General features: G+C 40.5%; 1 protein-coding gene across 7 annotated transcripts in view; it reads left to right on the top strand.

Moving 5' to 3' along the window:
• The window catches only part of pcm1 (pericentriolar material 1), a 206,423-nt gene that overhangs the window by 33,780 nt on the left and 159,082 nt on the right, over positions 1 to 13,561 (top strand). For all 7 annotated transcript variants that reach the window (XM_051928278.1, XM_051928280.1, XM_051928282.1 and 4 more), the window contains exon 4: positions 1,976 to 2,239. In XM_051928278.1, the coding sequence (XP_051784238.1) occupies positions 1,976 to 2,239 (264 nt within the window). The remainder of the gene's footprint in view (positions 1 to 1,975; positions 2,240 to 13,561) is intronic.

The following is a 13,561-nucleotide window of genomic DNA, read 5'->3' on the forward strand; positions in this document are numbered from 1 at the left end:
TTTGTATTGTGAAGTTTGATGCACCCAAATTTTGTCTCCTGCCTATTGCTAATGCTTGGTCATGTCGTAATTGTATCTTGCATTTCCATTTGTGACAGATATTCTTCCACGATAGTTAGTTGCAACTAAAGTACCCACATTTTTTTATTTAACAGAACATGATGAGAACTCAATTTATATAAGCAAGTTTTGATTTTAACTCTTAAAAGCCTTGGTCTGATCAAGTCATTTCCCTTGTTTATGAGTAAGCCTTGATAGATAGATAGATGGATAATTTATTAATCCCAAGGGGAAATTCACATACTCCAGCAGCACCATACTGATACAAAAAACAATATTAAATTAAAGATTGATAATAATGCAGGTAAAAACAGACAAAAACTTTATATAATGTTAACGTTTACCCCCCCCCCGGGTGGAATTAAAGAGTCGCATAGTTTGGGGGAGGAACAATCTTCTCAGTCTTTCAGTGGAGCAGGATAGTGACAGCAGTCTGTCGCTGGAGCTGCTCTTCTCTCTAGAGATGACACTGTTTAGTGGATGCAGTGGATTTTCCATAATTGATAGGAGCCTGCTGAGCGCCCATCGCTCTGCCACAGATGTCAAACTGTCTAGCTCCATGCCAACAATAGAGCCTGCCTTCCTCACCAGTTTGTCCAGGCGTGAGGCGTCTTTCTTCTTAATGCTGCCTCCCCAGCACACCACCGTATTAGAAGAGGGCACTCGCCACAACCGTCTGATAGAACATCTGCAGCATCTTATTGCAGATGTTGAAGGACGCCAGCCTTCTAAGGAAGTATAACCGGCTCTGTCCTTTCTTACACAGAGCATCAGTATTGGCAGTCCAGTCTAATTTATCATCCAGCTGTACTCCCAGATATTTATAGGTCTGCACCATCTGCACACAGTCACCTCTGATGATCACGGGGTCCATGAGGGGGCTGGGCCTCCTAAAATCCACCACCAGCTCCTTGGTTTTGCTGGTGTTCAGGTGTAAGTGGTTTGAGTCGCACCATTTAACAAAGTCATTGATTAGGTCCCTATACTCCTCCTCCTGCCCACTCCTGATGCAGCCCACGATAGCAGTGTCATCAGCGAACTTTTGCATGTGGCAGGACTCTGAGTTGTGTTTTAAGTCCAATGTATATAGGCTGAACAGGATCGGAGAAAGTACAGTCCCTTGTGGCGCTCCTGTGTTGCTGACCGCAATGTCAGACGTGCAGTTCCCAAGACGCACATACTGAGGTCTGTCTGTAAGATAGTCCATGATCCATGCCACCAGGTTGAGCATGCTGTCTCATTTTTTTGGCGAGAGATGTTTTTGTCTGAAATGTCTTAATCGGATTTAACTGCAGTAGACTGAATAAAGAAGCCTGTGGTGACCTTTGGCAGCTGGGTTTACTTGGTGTGTGAGGAACTATAATATATTTCATTGCAAACAAACAAGCAAATCCCTGTATATAAGGGCTATTGTATGACAAGATAAGAAAGTGATTGTAGCCCTGGAAAATTGCTCTGGAATGATGTTTAAAATTAAATGTATGTTAATAAATGCAAGCTGCTGTTGCATTAGATAAATTTGCAAGTTGTTTAATTATGATGTGCAGTAATCTGTATCTTGTATAAAGAAAAAATGTAATACAATATGTGCATCCTCACCAACATGTGTCATCAGTATGGCTTTAAGAGCATTTCTGTTATTCTTTTTGCAAACTACAATTCAGTCCACCTGTGCTGAAATTGCACAGCAATATGATATGAAAATTAAGAATAACTAAATATTTCTGTAGTAGTAGTAGTAGTTCAAGAAGTATTCATTTATGAAGTTACTTCTGCCCACTCCAGGTTGTGTTCTGTTTCTTTTTAGCACTTCTATAGTCTCTATATTCAAAATTGTCAAGTGCAGTTTAATTGATGCAGTTCACGAATTTCCCTTTTTTTTTTTTTTTTTTTTCCTCTCTCCCTTTCCCTACAGAGAAGTATTGGAAGTGATTCTCAAGGCCGGGCCACAGCTGCTAATAATCAGCGACAATTTGCAGAGAACAAAAAGCCATTCAACTTTTTACCTCTCCATGTCAACACTAATAAGAGTAAAGAAGTTTCAAAGACACTAAGTAAAGAGACCAAGGAGCAATCATTGAGTAAAGATTGTGTAGTTCCTGTGCTGAGCAAAGATTTGCTGGACCATATGCACCAACTTGGAGAGAGTCAAGAAGATCTTCCAGTTGAAACCAGCCAAGTAAGTTTTGATTTTCTTTATTCTTAAATACTAACATATTTAAGTCAACATTAAAAGATTATTAATAAAATAAATAGGAGTGATTGCAAATTGAAAACTTACCTTTGTGGTGCAATCCTAAAACCTGTGAGCGTGTTGTTTACAGTTAGTATCCTGACCGTGATCTTAGGTAGTTTAAGTAGTGATAGATGTGTGTGATTTACAGTTTTAAGATGACTAACACAAGGCTTTGCACAGTACTAGCGTATGATGTAAATGGTTGAATTCCATTCCTTATCAAAATCAGATGTTACATTTGTTATAGTAGGTTTTGTTATTTTTAATGTCACTGTTCTCTGTGCCCACTGTTATGGACTCATTCATACAGGAAGACCAAGTATGGTACACAGGGGCACCGCATCTTCATTTAGAATTACCGAGCCAAGCACAGGACTAGAGAGCCAAAAGACAACTGGAGAATTGAATAGTCAGCCTAAAGACAGACTAGTATATTTCTGTCCTCTGTCAGCACATTATCCTTGTTGGGAGAATGAGAACTGTATGTAGGCATTGTGCTATTCCTGTATTTTTGAAGGTGGGATTTGAGTCTTTCCTGTCCTTGTTTGGATCCAAGAGAAGGAGACTGCATATGGAGCAACCCGAATATAAGGATGGACCTACGGGCAACACTTTGAAGCTGCCGGGCGGGAGATTATGTGTTCCGTCCGAGGCCGGGCAGAAGATTATGTCTTCCGTCCGATTAAAAATCCTTTCAGCGTGGCAAACGAAAGATGGCAGACTGCGTAGGTCAAGATACAAGATACAAGATACCCACATGCTGGATATGTCTCATAAGCTTCCCGTTTGTAATACCGTGTGAACCCATCAATAAAGAGCTAAATTATCCTTTTTACTTCTTGTGTAATCTTGTAACCGTCTTATTGCATGCTGGAGGGGGATAATACCTTTTTATTAGTGCTGGGCATTATACCGGTTCATACCGAAAAACGTTTTTTATTTTTTTTATGATATGGATTTTTCTTATACCGCAACACCGGTTTAAATTGCCTAAACGACGTTCGGAACGTGGCGCAGCGGGAAACTGTTCACGTGGGGACCTTTTTCACTGCTATACCGCTAAACACAGATTTGTTGCACTAGGGCTCTTTTTCACTGCTACACCACCAAATAGTGGGCGGTAGCATAGGTATGCCGTGTGGTGAAAATGGACAGAGAGTATTCTGAAACTGAAGCTGACGATAAAGTTAAACATAATGACACAGAAGAAGTTTTGCCGAAAAAAAAGGAATCCCATCCGTTTCCTGGAGATACTTTGGTTTTAAAAGGTCAGATGTGTAAATACTGTTTCTATACTACTGGATAACACTGCAAGCCAAGTTGTACTTGTTTTTGTACTTGCAAGTGTATGTTTTACTTGGCCCTAGTGTGTGCTTGGTGTGTGGGTGTGTTTCTGTGTGTCCTGCGGTGGGTTGGCACCCTGCCCAGGATTGTTTCCTGCCTTGTGCCCTGTGTTGGCTGGGATTGGCTCCAGCAGACCCCCGTGACCCTGTGTTCGGATTCAGCGGGTTGGAAAATGGATGGATGGATGGATCCTGCGATGTGCTGGCGACTCGTTCAGAAATGGGCGCAACTCTGAATTGATGGCATAATTAAACATGTATAACGAAGATATTTTTAAAGTTCTGAATACTCCGTCGGCTAAGTTAATAACTAGTTTTAATTTCACAAAGACGTTTATCTGTGCGGTGATTGCTGCAGGCGCCTGCTGTTAGTGCGGAGGAAGTCAGTTTAAGAAGTGTAGTGATTAACGACTGGGTCGGGGAACACTTAACACAAAGTATTTGATGTGTTGCATTAACTTGTGACGGGGTTTGAGAAAATCTAGTAAATTAAACATTGATTTTAGGATGAAGTTTAGTTTACAACATTCTACTTTAATTATAAAATAAACTATGAGAATAAAGTGGAAATGTCGACTTTAATCTTGACATAGTCAACATGTCGAATTTATTCTCGACATATAGTTTGTTTTTTTCTTCCGTGTCCATATTTTTTGTTCTTCACAGTGGCCCTAATGCGCTTCCATAGGGCTATACCACAAACAGCATTATAAATGCAAGTTGCAGTTTTTATTAATTATGTATGTAGCTTAGCTTGAAGCAAGGTCCATATTAATGCAGTTTGTCTGTGTGCAGAGGGTGCAGACCTATAAATACCTGGGAGTGCAGCTGGACGATAAATTGGACTGGACTGCCAATACTGATTCTCTGTGCAAGAAAGGACAGAGCCGCCTGTACTTCCTTAGAAGACTGGCATCCTTCAACATCTGCAGTAAGATGCTGCAGATGTTCTATCAGATGGTTGTGGCGAGTGCCCTCTTCAACGCAGTGGTGTGCTGGGGAGGCAGCATTAAGAAGAAGGATGCCTCACGCCTGGACAAACCAGTGAGGAAAGCAGGCTCTATTGTTGGCATAGAGCTGGACGGTTTGACATCCGTAGCAGAGCAACGGGCACTCAGCAGGCTCCTATCAATTATGAAAAATCCACTACATCCATTAAACAGTGTCATCTCCAGACAGAGGAGCAGTTTCAGTGACAGACTGCTGAGAAGATCATTCCTCCCCCAAACTATGCGTCTCTTCAATTCCACCAGGGGGGTAAACGTTGAACATTATTCAAGTTATTGTCTGTTTTTTACCTGCATTTTTTATTACTCTTTAATTTAATATTTTTTGCTGCTGGAGTATGTGAATTTCCCCTTGGGATTAATAAAGTATATCCATCCATCCATCCATCCATCCATCCATCCATCCAGTTGGTAAGATGTCATCACCAAGTTGCACTTGTTTTATTTTATTTTAATTTGGTGAATACTGTGTAATGCACCTGGGCTTGAAGCCTTGAAGTAATGGTGCAGCTATCAGTAATACTATTATGTATTTTATTGTTGTTATTTATTAGTTTAAATATTATGCATAATGATGTTAAAATTGTTTAAAATGTCACTTAAACGTGTCAGTGGACAGAGATTGTTAACATTAACAGAAAGTGTAGTTGGTTTACAAAAAATATTTACTATTTATTCCTTTTCTAAGACGTGTTCAGTGCAATCCAACTTTTGACAAACACCTCTGGATATTTTACTAAGTCTAAATGCCTCTTTGGATGGTTGAAAATATGTTGTCAAAATCATAGTTTAAGCTTTTGCAAAATTTGTTCAATTAAAGGTTCTATATTTTGACTGCATCTGTCATGCAATGTGATTCCTTCTCTTTAGTGCCACCCCCTTAAAAACTATCACTTTATGGGGCCATGCAAACCTGGATTAATACTTGTGTGCACATTAAAATGTCTTTTTGTACGATGTACAATTCCCATAACAGTCTAATAAGTTATTCTTAGCCAGTCTACTGCAGTAATTGCAGTGGAAAATGTGGTTAACATCCACTCGTGCATGGGGAAAAAAATACCGTCTAATACCGTGAAACCGGCAGAATTTAGAAAAATACTGTGATATAGAATTTTGGTCATACCGCCCACCTCTACTTTTTATTTATAATTATTTAAATTCAGCTTAATTAAAACACAGCAATTGAAAAGAACACATTTCCAGAGAGCTAATGCCTCTTAAGGAAACAACATTACATGACTTTATAATCATTGGCTAAGTCCATCCATCCATCCATTTTCCAACCCGCTGAATCCGAACACAGGGTCACGGGGGTCTGCCGGAGCCAATCCCAGCCAACACAGGGCACAAGGCAGGGAACCAATCCCGGGCAGGGTGCCAACCCACCGCAGGACACACACAAACACACCCACACACCAAGCACACCCTAGGGCCAATTTAGTACCACCAATCCACCTAACCTGCACGTCTTTGGACTGTGGGAGGAAACCGGAGCGCCCGGAGGAAACCCACGCAGACACGGGGCATTGGCTAAGTCAGATTTGCCAAATGCAGTTGCTAATCTTGTCACCGTACCATATATGTTTAAATGACTGAAAATTGTGTGGCATGTCACATTTAGCAGCTGCATGCCATCCGTCTTGCACAGTCATGCTCGCCCCTTTTTGTGACAGCTAATAATATGCTGCCTGACTGAGCTAACGCTGTATGAAAAATGAACACACCCAAAATCTCAGTCCCATTCACCCATCCCCCAATTTTCCCATTCTTTAATGGTACATCAAGCAGTAAATGTCAGGCAGACAAATATCTTTTGTTTGTAAGGTCCAAAACATCTGTTTCTTATTCCTTGTTGCTATATTGTATGGATTGCACTGCCTGATGAGCATTTATAGTTTGTAGGGTCTCATGCACACAAATCTAATCCCTACAACTAAAGCAAAATCAGACCTGTTAGATTTTATCAGTGATTCATGGGCATGTTAGAGTGAGTTGTTAGGCATATGATGCGTTACACATCTGAATTCATAAGCACATGCTGCCTAATGCCTCTAACTTGCTAAGTGAACCACTCTGTTACGTTAGTTAGATATGCTGTTGTAAGATTTTATATTGCCATTATTAGTCGGTTAATAAATATTACTGAAGAGTAATAAATATGGGATGAATCAAATTAATTCAAATTTCCAATATCATATTATCATTGTGCTTTAGTTTTCCAGATCTGTCCTTCCATTCTTTCTTACATTTGCCTCAACCTTTAAGCTTCCTGTGTGAAATCAAACCTGTTTTCCATGAATCCTTTATTTTAGAACTCCTGTTAAACAGCCTTTGTTTTGATGTTTTCAAGGTTTCTTACATGAGTAATCACATTTTGTTACTGCTTATGGGTACAAATCCAGAATTAGAAATATACCAGCAAACCCGCGATTCTCGAAAGAATCGCAAATCCAAGAATGGCAATCACTTTCTGTTCCCTCCTATATTTGGAGGGAAGAAAAAGCATGGAGGGTGGGTGCGTCCTGGGAAAATTTTCATTTAATTAAATAAACATATTTGTACTAAAGCGGTTTCTTTTTGGAGCCATGACTCATCTGGTTCTGGTGTTTCAGAAGCGCATTGTAGGCGCCTTCGTTTATTGTTTTTATCCATGCGTTCTCATTTTTGTTTTTCTATGGCTGTATCGTTAGCTAGAAGTCGTTTGCTGATGGCTGCGGATTCACGTGCTGATGTGACGATGGCGGCAGACCCGGGCTTGGAGGGGTACATTACTAAACGAAGTTGGTATATGTGGTGGTGTGGGCGGTCGCATTTGGGCGGCAGTGGTAGTGTGTACGGCTTGCTTGTGGCCTCTGGCATCTGTGCATATATACAACCTGGCATGCACACTTTACCTCAAGTTTAGTTTACAGGTCGTTTTGTGTTTGGGCGCCACCTACTGACTCTGGGAAGCCACTGGGTTTGACTCAGGGGCGCTTTCGGCTTCTTCATTGCATATATACAAACATCACTAACCGAAGGTTGTATATGCGGTGCTGTTCACATTCGGGCGGCGGTTGTATTGTGACGTGAAGTTTAGTTTACAGGTTGTGTTGTGTTGTTTGGGCGCCACCTATTGACTCTGGGACGCTGCTAAGTTTGACTCTGGGGCGCAGTGCGCATGCGCTTCGGTGTGTCTGGCATCTGTGCATATATACAACCTTTGTTTAGTAATATAGATTTGAGCTGTCGTTACCTGTACTCAGTAAATTTAACTTGGAAGGCCGCATTACATTCTTAAATCTACCATTCAAATATATAACTTAGGGGGTCATACTAATGCACGTTAGTTTACTTTCAAAACTTAAATGAATGACACAGATTCCTTGTTTGTAGATATGCATTTAGCAATGAAGTATGCCGTTTTATTTGGTTTGCTTAATGCGTGTTTTTGGTTATTCTCTGTTAACACAGTACTTGTCATATTACTAGGGAGATGTGCCCTGTCCTTTGAATCATTGAAACACTAAAGTGTTATTTTGGGTTTAACAAATGAAGCAGCTCATACCATTGCCAGAGAAGAGTAGCCAAGTAGGTACTTTATTTGAGTCTTGCCTTGATGATTAAGTACAACAATTGCTGTTATCACTGCCAGTACTCCAACAGACCTATATGAAACTGTGGATGCATGTGAGGTTCAGCTCCTACATCCATGACAGTAAACTGCATGCAAGATGAGGAGATACTTGGACTAATGGACATTTGTAGAAATGAAACTACTGAGTATGATTTTGAGTTGCTGCAATGAAATTTTGGTAAAATGGACTAGCCTGCGGCATCATTTTTTCCACTTTGATTTTCAGGGTGTCTTTGAATTCAGCCTTCTGTAGGTTGATAATTTTCATTTCCATCAAATGATATGGCATCTTTTCATTCCTAACATATTACCCAGTCCTTATCAGTATACAGTGGGGCAAAAAAGTATTTAGTCAGCCACCAATTGTGCAAGTTCTCCCACTTAAAAAGATGAGAGAGGCCTGTAATTTTCATCATAGGTATACCTCAACTATGAGAGACAAAATGAGAAAAAAATCCAGAAAATCAGTGTCTGATTTTTAAAGAATTTATTTGCAAATTATGGTGGAAAATAAGTATTTGGTCACCTACAAACAAGCAAGATTTCTGACTCTCACAGACCTGTAACTTCTTCTTCTGTAAGAGGCTCCTCTGTCCTCCACTCGTTACCTGTATTAATGGCACCTGTTTGAACTCATTATCAATATAAAAGACACCTGTCCACAACCTCAAACAGTCACACTCCAAACTCCACTATGGCCAAGACCAAAGAGCTGTCAAAGGACACCAGAAACAAAATTGTAGACCTGCACCAGGCTGGGAAGACTGAATCTGCAATAGGTAAGCAGCTTGGTGTGAAGAAATCAACTGTGTGAGCAATTATTAGAAAATGGAAGACATACAAGACCACTGATAATCTCCCTTGATCTGGGGCTCCACACAAGATCTCACCCCGTGAGAATGATAACAAGAACGGTGAGCAAAAATCCCAGAACCACACAGGGGGCACCTAGTGTATGACCTGCAGAGAGCAGGGTCCAAAGTAACAAAGGCTACCATCAGTAACACACTACTACGCTGCCAGGGACTCAAATCCTGCAGTGCCAGACGTGTCCCGATGCTTAAGCCTGTACATGTGCTGGCCCGTCTGAAGTTTGCTAGAGAGCATTTGGATGATCCAGAAGAAAATTGGGAGAATGTCATATGGTCAGATGAAAAAACTCTACTCGTCGTGTTTGGAGGAGAAAGAATGCTGAGTTGCATCCAAAGAACACCATACCTACTGTAAAGCATGGGGTGGAAACATCATGCTTTGGGGCTGTTTTTCTGCAAAGGGACCAGGACGACTGATCCGTGTAAAGGAAAGAATGAATGGGGCCATGTATCGTCAGATTTTGAGTGAAAACCTCCTTCCATCAGCAAGGGCATTGAAGATGAAACGTGGCTGGGTCTTTCAGCATGACAATGATCCCAAACACACCGCCCGGGTAACGAAGGAGTGGCTTTGTAAGAAGCATTTCAAGGTCCTGGAGTGGCCTAGCCAGTCTCCAGATCTCAACCTCATAGAAAATCTTTGGAGGGAGTTGAAAGTCTGTGTTGCCCAGCGACAGCCCCAAAACATCACTGCTGTAGAGGAGATCTGCATGGAGGAATGGGCCAAAATACCAGCAACAGTGTGTGAAAACCTTGTGAAGACTTACAGAAAACGTTTGACTTCTGTCATTGCCAACAAAGGGTATATAACAAAGTATTGAGATGAACTTTTGTTATTGACCGAATACTTTTTTTCCACCATAATTTGCAAATAAATTCTTCAAAAATCAGACAATGTGATTTTCTGGATTTTTTTTTCTCATTTTGTTTCTCATAGTTGAGGTATACCTATGATGAAACTTACAGGCCTCTCTCATCTTTTTAAGTGGGAGAACTTGCACAATTGGTGGCTGACTAAATACTTTTTTGCCCCACTGCACATTCAGAGAATGAATGCAATTCCTCTGTTCATTTATCGGGACTCTGTGGAACAATATTAACTTCCTTGGCGTTGCATTTTATTCTAAAAAAAAAAAGTAAAAAGTGTTGCATTTTTTAATTACATTTTTATTAAATCTCAATAATGATACAAATAATAGTAATGAATAAAAATAATATAAAATGACCAATAATAACAAAAATAATAGCAATAATAATACTACTGATGATGCCAAAACAGTATATGATCTCTAAATTATTCCTTTGTGTGGTAAATATTAAAACATAATCCTTGGGATTTTCTTTCCAGATTTATCAGTTTTTGAACCGCACAGTACACATGTATGAGTTGTATTGTTTTTTTTTTTTTTTGTTTGTTTTTTTTGTTTTTTTTGTTGGCAGGTATATAATCAATAAAATGTAGCTGCATTATGTACTTTGCTAAGAACTCAAACATCTTTCTTGGCCTTCCATTTCTGCATAAGCACTTTTTCCTTTTGCCAAGCTACTAGCGCACCTCGCTGTAATTTAGCTCTGCCAAAGTCTTCAGGCATGCCACAACGGTTAGGACACACTGTTCCATATGCATCAGTCTTTCTTTGCAGCAAGATGTCAAATAGTTCTGGCAAAGTGTAAAAATTGTCCATGGTTTCACAGTAACCTTGATCCAGAAGAGCATCTCAAGAGTCGGTACCAATGACGTAGCAATGCTGTACTGATTGTATTTCAGATCAGACATTGTCCCTTTTCCTATGTACAGAACCGAATTCCAAACGTATCCTATTTTGGATTCACAAAGCTCCTAAAGCTTTATGCCAAGTCTTGCTCTTTTTGATGAGATGTAATTTATCCATGACAGTCTGCCCTTTTAAGCCATGAGAATGTCATTGATGCTGACCTCGCAGTCTGGAATGTAAACAATTGCCTGGTATATCTCACAAGTTTTCTTCATTTTGGGTGCTGGATTGGTATTCTCATCGAAGTCTTCATTGTTGGTAAAGTGCAGATATTTTATAATAGTGAAAACCTACACTCAGACATAATTTCTCCAAAGAATGGTAGCACTGACAGCACTTTTATAGTCCAAGTGATTCTCATCTGTATAATTGCCCGAGTGACACTTGGGCAGGCTGTGGAGTCGGTAGATAAATCCATCGACTCCGACTCCTTAGTTTCTGGTACTTCTGACTCTGACTCCTCTGTATTTAATATGCTAATGTATTTTCCATGTTGATTAAAGGAAGGCAACATATATGTCCTTTAACCACAGAACTACTGGCTAGGAAGCTGACGCTCTACCGTGTTGGGCAGTTCAAACAAAAGATAAGAACCCCTGAATACACATCAAGCCATAGCACACACATACACCTACAGTGCATCTGGAAAGTATTCACAGCGCGTTACTTTTTCCACATTTTGTTATGTTACAGCCTTGTTCCAAAATGGATTAAATTCATTTTTTTCCTCCGAATTCTACACACAACACCCCATAATGACAACGTGAAAAAAGTTTACTTGAGATTTTTGCAAATTTATTAAAAATAAAAAAATTGAGAAAGCACATATACATAAGTATTCACAGCCTTTGCCGTGAAGCTCAAAATTGAGCTCAGGTGCATCCTGTTTCCCCTGATCATCCTTGTGATGTTTCTGCAGCTTAATTGGAGTCCACCTGTGGTAAATTCAGTTGATTGGGCATGATTTGGAAAGGCACACACCTGTCTATATAAGGTCCCACGGTTGACAGTTCATGTCGGAGCACAAACCAAGCATGAAGTCAAAGGAATTGTCTGTAGACCTCCGAGATAGGATTGTATCAAGGCACAAATCTGGGGAAGGTTACAGAAAAATTTTCTGCTGCTTTGAAGGTCCCAATGAGCACAGTGGCCTCCATCATCCTTAAGTGGAAGAAGATCGAAACCACCAGGACTCTTCCTAGACCTGGCCGGCCATCTAAACTGAGCGATCGGGGGAGAAGGGCCTTAGTCAGGGAGGTGACCAAGAACCCGATGGTCACTCTGTCAGAGCGCCAGAGGTCCTCTGTGGAGAGAGGAGAACCTTCCAGAAGGACAACCATCTCTGCAGCAATCCACCAATCAGGCCTGTATGGTAGAGTGGCCAGACGGAAGCCACTCCTTAGTAAAAGGCACATGGCAGCCCGCCTGGAGTTTGCCAAAAGGCACATGAAGGACTCTCAGACCATGAGAAAGAAAATTCTCTGGTCTGATGAGACAAAGATTGAACTCTTTGGTGTGAATGCCAGGCGTCACGTGTGGAGGAAACCAGGCACCGCTCATCCTCAGTCCAATACCATCCCTAGAGTGAAGCATGGTGGTTGAAACATCATGCTGTGGGGATGTTTTTCAGTGGCAGGGACTGAGAGACTAGTCAGGATAAAGGGAAAGATGACTGCAGCAATGTACAGAGACATCCTGGATGAAAACCTGCTCCAGAGCGCTCTTGACCTCAGACTGAGGTGATGGTTCATCTTTCAGCAGGTCAACGACCCCAAGCACACAGCCAAGGTATCAAAGGAGTGGCTTCAGGACAACTCTGTGAATGTCCTTGAGTGGCCCAGCCAGAGCCCAGACTTGAATCCGATTGAACATCTCTGGAGAGATCTTAAAATGGCTGTGCACCGACGCTTCCCATCCAACCTGATGGAGCTTGAGAGGTGCTACAAAGAGGAATGGGCGAAACTGGCCAAGGATAGGTTTGCCAAGCTTGTGGCATCATATTCAAAAAGACTTGAGGCTGTAATTGCTGCCAAAGGTGCATCAACAAAGTATTGAGCAAAGGTTGTGAATACTTATGTACATGTGATTTCTCAGTTTTTTTATTTTTAATAAATTTGCAAAAACCTCAAGTAAACTTTTTTCATGTTGTCATTATGGGGTGTTGTAGAATTCTGAGGAAAAAAATGAATTTAATCCATTTTGGAATAAGGCTGTAACATAACAAAATGTGGAAAAAGTGATGCGCTGTGAATACTTTCCGGATGCACTGTATGTGAATGTTTCGACGTACAAAGTATATCTCTCCAATCATAGGAACTTCGAAGTTTTAATGGAAGCACGTAATCTTAGAAAAGCGGAATTTACATGGCTAGTGGCTGCTGAAATGGCATGCCTAATTACTAGAACGATTCACCAAACATTAAATTTGTAATATTCATTTTTTTTTTCTTTTTTTTAAACAAAGTAATATTAATATAAGAAGTAAAATTTAACTAAGCTTCTATGTCACATATATGAGTGATACACTACCGGTCAAAGGTTTTAGAATACCTCAGTTTTTTCAGTTTTTATGGAAATGCATGCAGTTTAATGTCTTAATGTTTTATGAAATCAAGGCATAGAACAAATAAACAATGGCAAATAAAAACA

The sequence above is a fragment of the Erpetoichthys calabaricus genome, chromosome 5 (genome assembly GCF_900747795.2).
Source record: "Erpetoichthys calabaricus chromosome 5, fErpCal1.3, whole genome shotgun sequence".
Taxonomy (NCBI): domain Eukaryota; kingdom Metazoa; phylum Chordata; class Cladistia; order Polypteriformes; family Polypteridae; genus Erpetoichthys; species Erpetoichthys calabaricus.